Source organism: Oncorhynchus gorbuscha, linkage group LG08, assembly GCF_021184085.1.
Source record: "Oncorhynchus gorbuscha isolate QuinsamMale2020 ecotype Even-year linkage group LG08, OgorEven_v1.0, whole genome shotgun sequence".
NCBI lineage: Eukaryota > Metazoa > Chordata > Actinopteri > Salmoniformes > Salmonidae > Oncorhynchus > Oncorhynchus gorbuscha.
In genome coordinates, this window is record NC_060180.1 from 66519303 (window position 1) to 66536142 (window position 16840).

Consider the following 16840-nt stretch of genomic DNA (forward strand, 5'->3'; position numbering starts at 1 on the left):
AGTTTGAGTGACACAAATAAAACAAAATCCACACATTTTGGTTTAACACTTGATCATTTGCGTAATTGTATTCACTTAAATGTAATTATGTGACTAAAGGTGACACGGTCAGGAAGTCATCTGATTTAATTAGACACGTATGATAATATAATATATAATAAGTAATACATGGCAAAAGCATTGTTCTGTGACTTGGATGTACATTACTCTTTTACAAGTAGCCTACGTCCTCTGTCCTCATATGTCAATCGCTTTTTGAAGATCTAGTTTGAGCCTTTTGCCGTTCCGTCGTCATGTAAACACGTGGGCTAAAAAAGCCATATATAGAGGTAGAAGACGCCATTGTTCGAAACTGTTCACCACTGGCAGAAGTATAAAGAAGTAACTAACATGGCGTCGACGAGCCGGTGTGTAAACCATCTTTTCTAAACTGTGTTTGGGATTATTATGTTTTCATGTGGGGTACGATTATTGATCAAAGGGTGGGGGTGGCCATCAACACATAGAGACGTTTGTTTCTAACGCGACTCTCCGTGTTTTTCATTATAGCCGCCGGAATGTCCATACTACTTAACCTTAACTAACGTTAGCCTATCAGAAAACTCTCAAATCAGTTTCACACATTGTGTCGATCGTATATCATGTTAACTTGATTATATTGCTCGTGTAGGCCGTCGTCCTCGCACATGCGATTGTCAATGAGCGATGTAATGTTTTTAAAGGGATGGGTGATGTTGTCAGGCCATCACAGCTGGCTAACTCAAATTACTCTAGCTAACGTTATCTAATATATTTTTACAGTAGCAGTGTCAACGCATGACACATTGACAGTGATCTAATCATGACAAGTTATTAAGCCATTGATAATAGCTATGAGGACACTACAAGTTTATTTGGTGATTTTACCACCGATGTATTCTACCGTCAGCTGTTAAAACTAACTAGCTCAAAATAAATGGCTTGTTTTCGCTTGCCTAAACGAAGAGAAACCGAATGTTGACGTACCCAAGTATCAGTAGGCATAACGCCTTTGTCAAAAGACAGAAAGACAGGGGATTGGAAGAATAGTTTGTGCCAGAATTTCGGATAGATGGCTATATGGTGTATGTATCGGTTTTGGTATTAACGTTATAGAATCGAATTGGTGTCGAGGATAACTTCCAAACCGCTGGATGCCCATTTAATGGGTCTTGTGGTCCCACGTAGGACAGTTTCGAAGCGCTTTTGGCCACATCAGCATAATTTCAGTTGGAAATGAATCTGGGTACAAATTAACACAATCTTTGGTGTCTTCTGTACTAGCTAGGTTTGCAGTACTTCCCAGTCCAGTTCTTGTTGATAGATAGATAAATATATCATGTGTATGTGTGTATATGCATTTGCTTGTGAAAATGTAAAACATTGTAACTTGTAATTTTCTTAAGTGCCTTTTTGTTTTAACAATCTGAAAGGTAGCTAGCTATTTTCCTAATAATTCCCTGATCCAGGGGAAGACTGACATGTTAAACAATTTGAGCAGAATTTGAACAAAGGCCTTTCAGATTTGTCATTATCATAATTTGCCAAATCAAATGTCACAGTAAACAATCGGCTTTAACTGAAGTTAACTGGTGTATAGAATAAGTGAACTAATACCACAAACTTGACAGTAAACCAGCTTTATGGTTATAAGTACAGTCACACCCAATTCTGGGGTCAGAGCTTCGAGGTCACTGTCAGCTGACCTATGGGATTTCTTCTCTCCTTGCAGCGGAGATGTCCTGGCCCTTCCCAAGGTGCAGTGCCCCAACCACCCAGATGCCATGCTGGTGGAAGACTACAGAGCAGGGGACATGATCTGCCCCGAGTGTGGCCTTGTAGTGGGTGAGGACAGGCCACGCACAGCTTTGTGTTACTCTTTGTATTACTATACTTTAACTTTTAAACCCTAAACCTAATTCTAACTCAACCTAACCCCTAAGCCTAAAATAGCCTTTTTAGAAGTTAGGACCGGCCAAATGTCCTCACTTCTCTGAATTGGCCTTGGTTTAACATAGTTGTGAGCACTTCTGGTTCAGTATAGTAAAACAAGCACACACACACATTACCTGTCAACAGACTGACATAAAGCCTTGTGTAGGGATGAGAAGGCTTTCCATTAGGTAAATAGCGGAACTTAACATAAACCGACACTTCTATAGACACGTACTCAAAATACTAACCTTTAGTTCAGAGGGAGGGAGTGATGTGACAGTGTTTGTGCTGGTATTATGGGACTGGAGCAATGAGATATCATGTCAGACCTGCCACATGGCTAGAGTGCATAATAATATGTAACATGATACCATGAAATTCTAGAAATGACAACATCCTCGCAAAGATGCAATGGAATCAAATCTGTCCACACCTTCCTTAAACCACCTTGGAAAGCCACCCTAGTTACAGCAACAGATTAAATTACAGGGCTCTATCTGAACGTAACATAGCAGGTCTCCCATAATGAGTCCCAAAGGAAACACTTAGCCACAATACCCACATATGATTAGCTAAGTGGGTGGATTCAGTGATGTAAAGCTCGATTGTATCCCATAGCTTTGCCATAAGCAGATTAACGTCATATTAGTACTCAATATTAGTGTGATTTATCTATGGGAAGGGCTTATGGGATTAAGGTGAAAAATCAAATCCCTGACCGTGCTAGTTTCCAGGAAGTGGCGATAAACGAGAGAAAATATTGGACAAAGGAAAGTGTCTAGTTCCTGAGTGAGAATGCCATCTTGTGGCCTGGTCTGGGAAGTGCAGGGTGTAATCAAATCTGTGACCGGAACAATGGAGAGATGAGACACATTTGGTTGATTGTGTCCTGGTTGTATCATTAGACCTAGTTACTATTCTCATTTACATAAACATGTTCAAAATGGTGGCCTGGGTCCCACTGACCCTCAATACGGCTTACTTTCTTAATAACGATTTCCCTCGTCTCCTTTTATCACAAAAGGAAGGACTCACTTGGTGAAAGCATTATACTATGATGGTAAAATCAATACAGTGGGTGCTTGATAATTATTTTTACCTCCTTTATCCATTCATGTCACTGTCAATGCTCACTGCTCAAGGAGACAAAATAGAGTAAATTACAAAAGGAAAGGAAGAGATTTTAACATATTGGAACATGGCCCCATGTGGTAATGTATCTGGTTCCTCAGGTGACAGAGTGATTGATGTGGGTTCAGAGTGGAGGACCTTCACCAATGAAAAAGCCACCCAAGACCCGTCCAGAGTGGGCGACGCCCAGAATCCACTCCTCAACGGGGGAGACTTGAGCACCATGATCAGCAAGGTAAGTACACAAGTTACCACTTACAGGGAAAGATGCTCTAAAACTATTTTTATGTTTGTGGTCAGTGGCTAGATGTTAATGCCTGACAAGAGAAGGACCACATCTAAATGTGGCCCAGGGAGCCAGACAAAGACATGTGATGACAAGGGAAGGACCACATCTAAATGTGGCCCAGGGAGCCAGACAAAGACATGTGATGACAAGGGAAGGACCACATCTAAATGTGGCCCAGGGAGCCAGACAAAGACATGTGATGACAAGGGAAGGACCACATCTAAATGTGGCCCAGGGAGCCAGACAAAGACATGTGATGACAAGGGAAGGACCACATCTAAATGTGGCCCAGGGAGCCAGACAAAGACATGTGATGACAAGAGAAGGACCACATCTAAATGTGGCCCAGGGAGCCAGACAAAGACATGTGATGACAAGGGAAGGACCACATCTAAATGTGGCCCAGGGAGCCAGACAAAGACATGTGATGACAAGGGAAGGACCACATCTAAATGTGGCCCAGGGAGCCAGACAAAGACATGTGATGACAAGAGAAGGACCACATCTAAATGTGGCCCAGGGAGCCAGACAAAGACATGTGATGACAAGGGAAGGACCACATCTAAATGTGGCCCAGGGAGCCAGACAAAGACATGTGATGACAAGGGAAGGACCACATCTAAATGTGGCCCAGGGAGCCAGACAAAGACATGTGATGACAAGGGAAGGACCACATCTAAATGTGGCCCAGGGAGCCAGACAAAGACATGTGATGACAAGGGAAGGACCACATCTAAATGTGGCCCAGGGAGCCAGACAAAGACATGTGATGACAAGGGAAGGACCACATCTAAATGTGGCCCAGGGAGCCAGACAAAGACATGTGATGACAAGGGAAGGACCACATCTAAATGTGGCCCAGGGAGCCAGACAAAGACATGTGATGACAAGAGAAGGACCACATCTAAATGTGGCCCAGGGAGACAGACAATCTCTGCACCCCTTTTTGTGTGACATGGTCTTTATCAGGTTCCTCTGTTCTCCATAAAATAGACTTCATTGTCATTAGATTTACTGGTAGTAAATGGATTGTGCTAATAAAGGGATCAGGCATTGCAAATGTGTTTAATTGTTTTTTTAAATTTTAAATAATAGCTTTTCTGTATGGTTTTATTTCTCATGATACCGTCTTGTTGTAGCATACATTCCTTGTTATGTAGCTTGTATTTTCTGCTGCAGGGCTCCCTGTGAAAAACAATGGTTAAATAAAAAGTATTTATCGCCTCTACTGGTTCCAACCATTCTGTTCTCACCATAGGGAACAGGAGCGGCAAGTTTTGATGAGTTTGGAAACTCCAAGTACCAGAACCGGCGGACCATGAGCAGTTCAGACCGCGCCATGCTAAACGCCTTCAAAGAGATTACCACCATGGCTGACCGGATCAACCTACCAAGGAACATCATAGTGAGTCCTGTACTCTCTTCCAATTGTTTAGCTTTGTGGAACCTAGTAGCTAGCTAGCTGCTCATTTCTACCTACATAGGATTAATATATTTCCAAAATTCATGTTATTTAGCAGGTTACTTTAAATATAGGGTTCTCTCTTAATAAAGGTGCAATATGCAGAAATCATTCTGACATTTCCTGGTTGCTAAAATTCTAACAAGTCGCCTAATTTCAGTTTGAGACAAAACAAGCAATGCATAGTGTAGAGAACAAACCCGAAAGTAAGACACAAACAAAACTTGAGAACAGGAAGCATAGACATAGCGCACAAAGAACAGATCTACTACTGCTTCTGATACTTTCTTTCAATGATAATTAGATCTATAACTGTCATTTAGGTGAATTTGTCAGGTTGCCCAAAAAGGTACATATTGCAGTTTTAACCTAATTATAAATGTCTAAAGCATTTTAAGATATTTTGCACTGACCTAAATCTTGTATTTGACCTGCAGGACCGAACAAATAACTTATTTAAGCAAGTGTACGAACAGAAGAGCCTGAAGGGGCGGGCCAATGACGCCATCGCATCAGCCTGCCTCTACATCGCCTGCAGACAAGAGGGTGTGCCTCGGACATTTAAAGGTGAGTTCTTATAAAGAGGATGTTTAGGGCCTCCCGAGTGGAGCAGTGGTATAAGGCAGCGCTGGAGGCGTCACTACAGATCCGGGTTCGATCCCGGGCTGTGTCGCGGCCACGACCAATGAGTCAGCGCACAATTGGCCCAGTGTCGTCCGGATTAGGGGGTTTAGCCTCATGGGATGTCCTTGTCCCATCGCGCTCTAGCGACAACTTGTGGTGGCAGGCACATGCACACTGATTTCGGGTCGCCGGAAATCAGTGTGAATCGGCGCGCCCAACAATCGGCGCGCCCAACAATCGGCGTGCCCAACAATCGGCGCGCCCAACAATCGGCGCGCCCAACAATCGGCGCGCCCAACAATCGGCGCGCCCAACAATCGGCGCGCCCAACAATCGGCGCCCAACAATCGGCCCAACAATCGGCGCGCCCAACAATCGGCGCGCCCAACAATGTGTTTCCTCCAACACATTGTTGCGGCTGTCTTCCGGGTTAAGCAGGCAGTATGTCAAGAAGCAGTGAGGCCTGGCAGGGTTGTGTTTCGGAGGACGCATGGCTCTCGATTTTCGACTCTTCCGAGCACGTATGGGAGTTGCAGTGATGGGACAAGACTACAACTACCAGTTGGAGAGACAAAGGAGTAAAAAGTTTCAAAACAACAAAAAACCTGAAGAGAATGTTTAGAGCTCATATTAGGATGAACAAATATTTCATGTAACACCTTGGAATGAGTGTGTTGCTGAATGCTACAAATTAAAACAAGACTACATGGTGACAAACAAAAAAAAGTAACGTCCTTTTTTAGAACCCTGTCTTTCAAAGATAATTCGTAAAAAGATCACAGTTCATTGTAAAGGGTTTAAACATTGTTTCCCATGCTTGTTCAATGAACCATAAACAATTAATGAACATGCACCTGTGGAATGGTCGTTAAGACAGTACCAGCTTACAGACGGTAGGCAATTAAGGTCACAGTTATGAAAACTTAAAGACACTAAAGAGACCTTTCTACTGACTCTGAAAAACACCAAAAGAAAGATGCCCAGGGTCCCTGCTCATCTGCATGAACGTGCCTTGGGCATGCTGCAAGGAGGCATGAAGACTGCAGATGTGGCCAGGGAAATAAATTGCAATGTTTGTACTGTGAGATGCATCAGACAGCGCTACAGGGAGACAGGATGGACAGCTGATCATCCTCGCAGTGGCTGTCCACGTGTAACAACACCTGTCCGAATGTACCGATCCTGTAAATCACACCTGCGGGACAGGTACAGGATGGAAACAACTGCCCGAGTTACACCAGGAACGCACAATCCCTCCATCAGTGCTCAGACTGTCTGCAATAGGCTGAGAGAGGCTGGACTGAGGGCTTGTATGTCTGTTGTAAGGCAGGTCCTCACCAGACATCACCAGCAACAACGTCACCTATGGGCACAAACCCACCGTCGCTGGACCAGACAAGCCTGGCAAAAAGTGCTCTTCACTGACTAGTCGCGGTTTTGTCTCACCAGGGGTCATGGTCGGATTTGCGTTTATCGTCAAAGGAATCAGCGTTACACCGAGGCCTGTACTCTGGAGCGGGATCGATTTGGTGGAGGGTCCGACATGGTCTGGGGCAGTGTCACAGCAACAACGGACTGAGCTTGTCATTGCAGGCAATCTCAATGCTGTGCGTTACAGGGAAGACATCCTCTTCCCTCATGTGGTACCCTTCTCGCAGGCTCACCCTGACATGACCCTCCAGCATGACAATGCCACCAGCTTGTTCTGTGCGTGATTTCCTGCAAGACAAGAATGTCAGTGTCCTGCCATGGCCGGCGAAGAGCCCGGATCTCAATCCCATTGAGCATGTCTGGAACCTGTTGGCTCGGAGGGTGAGGGTTAAGGCCATTCCCCACAGAAATGTCTGGGAACTTGCAGTTTCCTTGGTAGAAGAGTGGGGTAACATCTCACAGCAAGAACTGACAAATCTGGTTCAGTCCATGAGGAGGTGATGCACTGCAGTACTTAGTATCTGTGGCCACCAGCTGCATTATCTTTTGATTTTGACCCCCCCACCCCCTTTGTTCAGGGACACATTATTTAATTTCTGTTAGTCACATGTCTGTGGAACTTGTTCAGTTTGTCTCAATTGTTGAATCTTGTTATGTTACAAATATTTAACATGTTAAGTTTGCTGAAAATAAATGCAGTTGACAGTGAGGACATTTCTTTTTCTGCAGAGTTTATATTCCTGAGTTGTTTGTTAGGCACAAAAGGGAAGAAAATGGACAAACTTGGGTAGCTGCCACCTGGAATGGTCCAATAAGAAAAGCTTATTTTCATCCTACATTATAAAATGTCCTCCGTTGCATGACTTATTAGAACGATCCTGATGGTGTATCACTAATGACTCCCTTGTCACCTATCCCTTGCAGAGATCTGCGCCGTGTCCCGTATCTCCAAGAAGGAGATCGGCCGCTGCTTCAAGCTGATCCTCAAGGCCCTGGAGACCAGCGTGGACCTCATCACCACCGGAGACTTCATGTCCCGCTTCTGCTCCAACCTAGGCCTGCCGAAGCAGGTGCAGATGGCAGCCACCTACATCGCCCGGAAGGCCGTGGAGCTGGACCTGGTGCCCGGCAGGAGCCCCATTTCTGTGGCTGCCGCTGCCATCTACATGGCCTCCCAGGCCTCTGCCGAGAAGAAGACCCAGAAAGGTGAGTGGGGGTAGGCTTTTTCAGGTGGTAATCACTTAAAGTTATTTATTGGCTGAATCTGAACTACACTACACAACCAGAAGTATGTGGACACCTGCTTGTCGAACATCTCATTCCAAAATCATGGGCATTAATATGCAGTTGGTCTCCTCTTTGCTGTTATAACTCTTCTGGGAAGGCTTTCCATTAGATGTTGAGACATTGCTGTGGGTAGTTGCTAACATTCAGCCACAAGTGAATTCGTGAGGTTGGGCAGTGATGTTGGGCGATTAGGCCTGGCTCGCAGTCAGAGTTCCAATTCATCCCAAAGGTGTTCGATGGGGTCGAGGTCAGGGCTCTGCAGGCCAGTCAAGTTCTTCCACAATCTTGACAAATTATTTCTGTATGGACCTCGCTTTGTGCATGGGGGCGTTGTCATGCTGCAACAGGAAAGGGCCTTTCCCAAACTGTTGCCACAAAGTTGGAAGCACAGAATTGTCTAGAATGTCATATGCTTCAATGGAACTAAGGGGCCTAGAACGAACCATGGAAAACAGCCCCAGACAATTATTTCTCCACCAAGCTTTATAGTTGGTACTATGCATTTGGGAAGGTGGTGTTGTCATGGCAACTGCCAAATCCAGATTTGTGCCTCTGACTGCCAGATGGTGATGCATGATTCATCAATCCAGAGAAGACGTTTCCACTGCTCCAGAGTCCAATGGCGGCGAGCTTTACACCACTCCAACAAACGCTTGGTATTACGCATGTTGATCTTAGGCTTGTGTGAGGCTGCTTGGCCATGGAAACCCATTTCATGAAGATCGTGAGGAACAGTTATTGTGCCGACTTGGCTTCCAGAGGCGGTTTGGATCTCGGTAGTGAGTGTTGCAACTGAGGACAAGATTTTTACACGCTTCAGCACTCGGTGGTCCAGTGCTGTGAGCTTGTGTGACCTACCACTTTGTGGCTGAGCCATTGTTGCTCCTAGACTTTTCCACTTCACAATAACAGCACTTACAGTTGACCCGGGGCAGAAATTTGTCGAACTGACTTATTGGAAAGGTGGCATTTTATGACTGTGCCACGTTGAAAGTCACTGAGCTCTTCAGTAAGGCCTTTCTACTGCCAATGTTTGTCTATGGAGATTGCATGGCGGTGTGCTTGATTTTAATTTTTTTTATATACACCAGTCAGCAACTGGTGTGGCTGAAATGGCCAAATCCACTAGTTTGAAGGGGTGTCCACATACTTTTTCACAGCACTTTATATACAAAAGCATTTGTCCCCTTTCAAATTGTAATCACTTATGCATATTTCTGATATGGAATTATCAATTTTCAAACAACCTAATATTAGATAAAGGGAACCTGAGTGAACAAATAACACAATTACATATTTAATGCTTCATAAACAAGATCAGTCTCTCTCATCGCTGTGGAGGAATGTTGGCCCACTCTTCCATGCAGAGTTAAAGAAGCTCTGTGACATTTGTGGGTTTCAAGTCCTACCACAACTCTATTGGGATTAGGACTTTGGCTAGGCCATTCTAAAACTAAAAATGTGTTCATTGTCTTGTTGCATGACCCAGCTGTGCTTCAGCTCAGACCGATGGCCTGACATTCTCCTGTAGAATTCTCTGATACAGGGCAGTATACATGGTTCCTTCTATTAGGGCAAGTCGTCCAGGTCCTGAGGCAGCAAAGCATCAGACTACCACCACCATGCTTGACCGTTGGTAGGAGTTTCTTACTGTGGAATGCAGTTTGACCCATGTTATACCTTTGAATCATTTGTCCATAGAACATTCTTCCAGGAGTCTGGATGATCATCCAGGTGCTTTTTTTTTGGCAAACTATAGTCCACTTTGGATGAGATGGGTCCCATTTATGTCTGGCAAAAACCAAATACTGCATTCCACAGTAACAACCGCAGACCAAAGGTCAGCATGGTGATGGTAGTGTGATGGTTTGCTGCCTCAGGACCTGGACGACTTGCCTTAATAGAAGGAACCATGAATTCTGCATCAGAATCCTACAGGAGAATGTCAGGCCATCTGTCTGTGAGCTGAAGCGCAGCTGGGTCATGCAGTGAGTTAAAGCCGTTCTGCATGGAAGAGGGGGCCAATATTCCTCCACGGTGACGTGAAAGACTGATCAACAACTACAGGAAGTGTTTGGTTGGAGTCATTCCAGCTGAAGGTGGCACAACCAAGTAGTGTAAGGGGGAAAATACTTTCACACAAGGGCATTGGATGTTGGCTTTAAAGAAAGAAATACAATTCAGGGTCCCTTTTTATAATAGGTTTTGGGTGAAAATCTGTTAACAATCAGTATCATTAAGGGGGCAAATACTTTTTAATTGCACTGTATAGTGTATATATGTAGTATTTGTTTGTCTGTAAGCTTTACAACCTGCTTCAGTACATTTCAGGCATGAATAACAGTGTGACAAAGGTTCAGGAACTCGTATTTCTGATAGTTCTGAGAACAAGTGCAGCACCAATGTTCTGAAGACTCTTAACACCAGTAGTCAATTCTTCAAATCCTTCGACAGAGATTGGAGACATCGCTGGTGTGGCGGACGTCACAATCAGACAGTCGTACAGACTCATCTACCCCCGCGCTGCCGACCTCTTTCCCCCAGACTTCAAATTTGACACCCCCGTGGACAAACTGCCCCAGCTGTGATGACCTGCCGCCCCAACAACACATTCTGCTCTACTGGGTTCTTTTTAAAAAATTGAATTTCTATGATTTTCTTTCCTCTGTTCCCTTGTTAATTAAGCCTTCGGGCCCTTGTCAAGGCACTTCTTTGCAGGAATACAGACAAGTACAGGACACACATTCCATTGCTATAAGAATTAGATTGCAAACTGTACATACAGTATTTCATTTGTGTGTATATATACTGTATATATGTCCAAGTGGGAGTGTAATTGGTGCTTGCAATATTAGGCTGGTTTTATACTGTATACACCTACTTTTGTAGGAAATTAGCAGGTTACATTTTGTTAGCTTATTGGCAATGTATTAAAGTAAATTTAAATGCTTTTCTGAAAAGCACGTTGATCACCTCATGCATTGAATAACATTAAACTTTGTATGGAATGTGTTTGAGTGACTAATACTGCTTGTTTATTATCATTTGAAGTGTTTTGTATTACATTGATCAGTTAGTCTTTGCCCTTTACGGACAGTTAAAGCTTGTCTCATCCCTCCTGCCGGGTGTACAGTTGTGGGCCTAGTGTAACAATAGAAGCATAAGTTCAACAATTGTTTGTTTTGAAAATATGCCATTTAGGGGTCAAGTCAATACAAGAAGTAAACTCAACAAAAAAACACATTTTCACTGTCAACTGTTTATTTTCAGCAAACTTAACGTGTAAGTTGCTCTGGATAAGAGCGTCTGCTAAATGACTTCAATGTAAATGTAAATATTTGTATGAACATATTCAACAACTGAACAAGTTCCACAGACACGTGACTAACAGAAATGGAATAATGTGTCCTTGAACAAAGGGGGGTCTAAATCAAAAGTAACAACGCAGCCGGTGGCCACAACACACATAAAGTACTGCAGTAAATCTCCTCGACTGCACCAGATTTGCCAGTTCTTGCTGTGAGATGTTACCCCACTCTTCCACCAAGGCACCTGCAAGTTCCCAGACATTTCTGGGGGAATGGTCCTAGCCTCCACACACTGATCCAAATGCTCAGTTTGAGATCCGGGCTCTTCCCTGGCCATGGCAGAACACTGACATTCCTGACTTGCAGGAAATCACGCACAGAACGAGCAGTATGGCTGGTGGCATTGTCATGCTGGAGGGTCATGTCAGGATGAGCCTGCAGAAAGGGTACCTACCACATGAGGGAGGAGGTCTTCCCTGTAACGCACAGAGTTGAGATTGGCTGCAATAACAACTAGCTCAGTCCGATGTTGACGCACCCCCCCAGACCATGATGGATTCTCCACCTCCAAATCTATCCCACTTACAGGCCTCGGTGTAACGCTCATTCCTTCGACGATAAATGCTAATCCGACCAAAACCGCGACTCGTCAGTGAAGAGCATTTTGACAGTCCTGTCTGGTCCAGCGACGGTGTTGCCGGTGATGTCTGGTGAGGACCTGCCTTACAACAGGCCTACAAGCCCTCAGTCCAGCCTCTTGCGGACAGTCTGAGCACTGATGGAGGGATTGTGCGTTCCTGGTGTAACTCGGGCAGTTGTTGCCATCCTGTACCTGTCCCGCAGGTATGATCAGATGTACCAATCCTGTGCAGGTGTTGTTACACGTATGCCACTGCGAGGACGATCAGCTGTCCGTCCTGTCTCCCTGTAGCGCTGTCTTAGACGTGCCACAGCAACGGACATTGCAATTTATTTCCCTGGCCGCATCTACAGTCATCATGCCTCCTTGCAGCATGCCTAAGGCACGTTCACGCAGATGAAGGGACCCTGGGCATCTTGTTTTTCCGGAGTCCGTAGAAAAGAAAATTGACACTAAAGAGGCATAACTGTGACCTTAATTGTCTACCGTCTGTAAGCGTCTTAACGACCGTTCCACAGGTACATTGAACAAGCATGGGAAAACAGTGTTCAAACCCTTTACAATGAAGATCTGAAGTTATTTGGATTTTTACAAATTATCTTTGAAAGACAGGGTCCTGAAAAAGGGACGTTTTTTTGTTGCTTAGTTTATTTGCAAAGTTATGCTGTAGCTTAACAAGGGGAACTTGTGCTCAATGCTTCACCTTCATTAAAGGTAAATTAGTCTCTCTACTATACTTCGAGGTTTTGATCCTTCTACGTGAGAAAATGTTTGTTATCCACTTACCTCAAAGCCAGGTCACTCCTTGCTGACTTCAGTAAGATGCACTCTGGGTCATGGATGAACAGTGGGCTACTGTAGTATGTTCATGGACAGTTCTATTGGGCATGTTGCTCTTCACACCATGGAAGAGATTCTCAAAGCAAAGAGACCAAGACATAACATGGGCTTGAAAGTTACGTGCTCACGCCAATAGAATACAATATGCAAAGGTAGCACAACTATTAAAAACATTTAATTTGTGCATTCATGATAGGCGACAAACCCCAACAGCAAAATGCTTCTTTACACCAGGGCCAACAGTCTTGTAACTTCAATGTGGTGTACCATTGAAAAAAGCTTGAGCGTGTTGCAAAAACAGATGAGCGGCCATTCAAACACTGGGACAAATAACTTTGTACAATCTATTTTCATAATTACACTAAACATAGATCATAAAAAATACCTATTGATAGTGCTATCAGCTTAATTGTGTGTATATACATATATGCCCTCCCCTGTAGTGATTCATTTACATAGTCTGCACAAACTGGCACTAAGTTTAAGCTCCTGGGTAAAGATCTAGGACCAGCTTCCCCAATCCTCCTAACCTGGAGGCAACTTCACCCTACACATTAGTTTGATCATACATACATTACTGTTTCCATAGTCCCACTGTCAGGACTGAATGGATTAGTTTTGGTAATCAGTTGTATCAGTCACTTCAGATCCACCATTTGACCAACTCTAATCATTGCAGGCCCTGGTATTTTCAGTTAAAAGAATTGAGGTATTGAGGTTGGAATCAATTCCATTTCAAATTAGTTAATTCAGGTAGCGAATGGAAGTTCAACAGATTTTATACATTTTCTGCATCCAATTGAATTATAATGGGACTGACCCACCCTGTTAGAAATGCTAGAATAATTGATTCTATCCACAAGAGCTCAACATTGCTAGCTGAATGCATTGTTATCCCCCAATAACTAAATCTTGGGCTGTATAGCGCTGAGTACGAGTGCTGATCCAGGATCAGGTTCCCCTGTTCATGTAATCCTTTTCATTGTGATCTAAAAGGCATAACTGATCCTAAATCAGCACTTCTCCTCTGAGACACTTGATTCATATGCTTAATGGTGCTAGGAACCCGCCAGAGGGAGCCATGTCGGACAAGTCTCCATATTGTGTGCACCTTACAAATGACAACGTTTAAAGTGTCAGTCGCCTTTGTCTCTAGAACTTTGCTCCACTGCTTAATTATTTTCCCTCCAACATCTTTATAGCATTACATGGTGAAACACGGCCCTGTATGCTAGTAAATGAGGGATTGTTGCAGTACCTTGAGGGCTAACACTGGGTGCACTGCTTTGTCTAATGATCATCTGTTTTAAAATATAACACTTCTGCACTCTATTCTTTGAGAGTGAGCCAGCTCTTAGCTTTTTGCTAGCAGAAACAGGAAGGCATTCTTTAAAAACGGTGGGAGGGTTCTCCCTGCATTGTTGCAAAGGGCCTGTAACTAGGCCCGTAACTAAGCATTTCACTGTTAGTCCACACCGGTTGTTTACGAAGCATGTGACAAATAAGTGTGGGTGGGGAAGATGACAAGGATCAGTTAAAAGGGAGCCCTTACTTTGGCTTTCAAGTCAAAAGGCAGTAGTAGTCAAGATGTGTCGTCTTTAACCTCACGTGAGAGTTCAGTGATAAATGCTTAAAACACTTATAATACAATATGGCAGACGTTACAGAGAGAAGTCATTTAGTTATGGCTTGAGAAATGACTCGTTAATACGGATGAATAATATTCTGTACATGATAAAAAATAAAAGACTGACTATGAATAACATGATGTTGCCGGTGTTTCCTTTGACATAGTTCATATGAAAACCTCAGTGGTCAGACAATAGACAACATGCGCTGGAGGCCTCCTCCTCCCTCTTCTCTCAGAAGAAAAGCAAAATATAATCTCTTCTTGTTAAAAAAAAAGTTCTTCATTTTGTTAAAAAATAAACACGGGTGCTGGGTTGTGGAGTCGGGGGGGGGTCTTTCAATGGCAGAGTGCGCCCGAAGGCTGGGAGAGCGATGTTTCACCTCCCTCAACATTTGTTTGGAAAAAAGCCTTTTTTCCCCCAAATGTGAGCTACAGTCAGTCAGCGCTGTGTTGTTTGGTTCACTGTGTGTGTTTGTTCAACGTGTTAGGAGGAGGGAGAAGGGGGGCTAACACCAGTCTGCGATGTAGTCAAAGTCTGAGAACATGTCCTGCTCATTCTTGCTGAGCGCCCTGGGTTCTCTGGGCGGGGTCAGGATGGGTGCTTCTGAGGTAAATTCGTTGTCGAAGTTGCTGACATCGTTGGAGTTCTGGATGGTTGGCACAAACGGAGGCTTCACCTTCTTGGACAGTAGTCCGTTCCAATCCATATTCTGGGTGGAGAAAGTTAGGAGAAAATTTATGAAAGAGGGAACTTGATTCAATACATGTCTGTCCTGATAATTGACCCGTCTACCTTGTGAGGAAAAAAAAGCTAATGACAACCAAGGTAAGTAGACACAGTCCACATTACCTGTAATCAAGGCTGTTTTGGTTTACAATATCTAAACAGATCAAATATATACAATTTAAATAAAAACCACTTTCAACTTACTCTGAAGAACAGATGTTTCTTCACTTCTTCTGCGTCTCGTTCTCCTGCCCCAAGACGTCTTTCTGGACTCCTCCTCAAAAGCTACAAACAAAAAGAGCATAACATAGCAGAGTAAACATTAAAGCTGTGTTTCAATAACGCCATTGTCTTTTGTTTCTTCTCAGTTCACACTTTTGACAGCTGATAGCAGTCATTTGAGGTGTTGTGTAAAGGTCAATCTGAGGTGACTGCACCATTTGAAGTTAGTAGTAGAACTTCACCAGAACCCACCCTTCTCATGATGGAGATGGCCTCTGTTGAGAGGAACCTTGGGTAGCGGACTTCATCGTTGACGATGCTGTCAAACACCTCCTCCTCATCGTCCCCAGGGAATGGAGACTGGGACGGGGGGAGAAAACACAGATTTTTGCACATACAGTCAATGATTGAGAATGCTATTTTCTTTTATATGGACAAGTACTGACCAGGTCAACTATGTACAGTTGGAGTCATTAAAACTCGTTTTTCCACTCCAACCATTCCACAAATTCCTTGTTAAAACTGTAGTTTTGGCAAGTCGGTTAGGACATCTACTTTATGCATGACAAGTAATTTTTCTAACAATTGTTTACAGACAGATTATTTCACTGTATCACAATTCCAGTGGGTCAGAGGTTTACATACACCAAGTTTACTGTGCCTTTAAACAGCTTGGAAAATTCCAGAAAATGATGTTAATGCTTTAGAAGCTTCTGATAGGCTAATTGACATGATTTGAGTTCATGTATTTCAAGGCCTACCTTCAAACTCAGTGCCTCCTTGATTGACATCATGGCAAAAAAAATCAAAAGAAATTAGCCAAGAGAAAAACAATTGTAGACCTCCGCAAGTCTGGTTCATCCTTGGGAGCAATTTCCAAATGCCTGAAGGTACCACATTCATCTGTACAAACAATAGTATGCAAGTATAAACACCATGGGACCACGCAGCCATCATACCGCTCAGGAAGGAGACACGTTCTGTCTCCTAGAGATTAACATATTTTAGTGCGAAAAGTGCAAATCAATCCCAGAACAGCAAAGGACCTTGTGAAGATGGAGGAAACTGGTACAAAAGTATCTATATCCACAGTAAAACGAGTCCTATATCAACTTAACCTGAAAGGCCACTTAGCAAGGAAGAAGCCACTGCTCCAAAACCACCATAAAAAAAGCCAGACTACAGTTTGCAACTGCACATGGTGACAAAGATTGTACTTTTTGGAGAAATGTCCTCTTGGCTGAGATGAAACAAAAATAGAACAGTTTGGCCATAATGACCATCATTATGTTTGGA

The 16840-nt window shown here is 43.7% G+C and overlaps 2 protein-coding genes across 2 annotated transcripts in view; one reads left to right on the forward strand and one right to left on the reverse strand.

Moving 5' to 3' along the window:
* The first annotated feature begins 288 nt into the window (after nt 1-288).
* On the forward strand, nt 289-11189 carry gtf2b (general transcription factor IIB). The gene is made up of 7 exons (XM_046360333.1): nt 289-407; nt 1751-1863; nt 3186-3319; nt 4632-4778; nt 5273-5402; nt 7815-8096; nt 10632-11189. The coding sequence occupies exons 1-7, from the start codon at nt 391-393 to the stop codon at nt 10763-10765; spliced, it is 957 nt and encodes a 318-aa protein (XP_046216289.1). The 5' UTR covers nt 289-390; the 3' UTR covers nt 10766-11189.
* Nucleotides 11190-13124: 1935 nt separating this feature from the next.
* Nucleotides 13125-16840, reverse strand: part of pkn2a (protein kinase N2a) — a 45025-nt gene continuing 41309 nt past the window's right edge. Inside the window, exons 20-22 of the mRNA XM_046360334.1 lie at nt 15797-15904; nt 15527-15607; nt 13125-15305 (exon numbers count right to left, since the gene is read on the reverse strand). Coding sequence (XP_046216290.1) covers nt 15102-15305; nt 15527-15607; nt 15797-15904 — 393 coding nt within the window. The 3' untranslated portion in view covers nt 13125-15101. The remainder of the gene's footprint in view (nt 15306-15526; nt 15608-15796; nt 15905-16840) is intronic.

Coding starts and splice junctions, on each gene's coding strand:
- gtf2b (XM_046360333.1), top strand. Junction 3,320..4,631: donor TGAGCACCATGATCAGCAAG/GTAAGTACACAA, acceptor TTCTCACCATAG/GGAACAGGAGCGGCAAGTTT. Junction 4,779..5,272: donor ACCTACCAAGGAACATCATA/GTGAGTCCTGTA, acceptor TTTGACCTGCAG/GACCGAACAAATAACTTATT.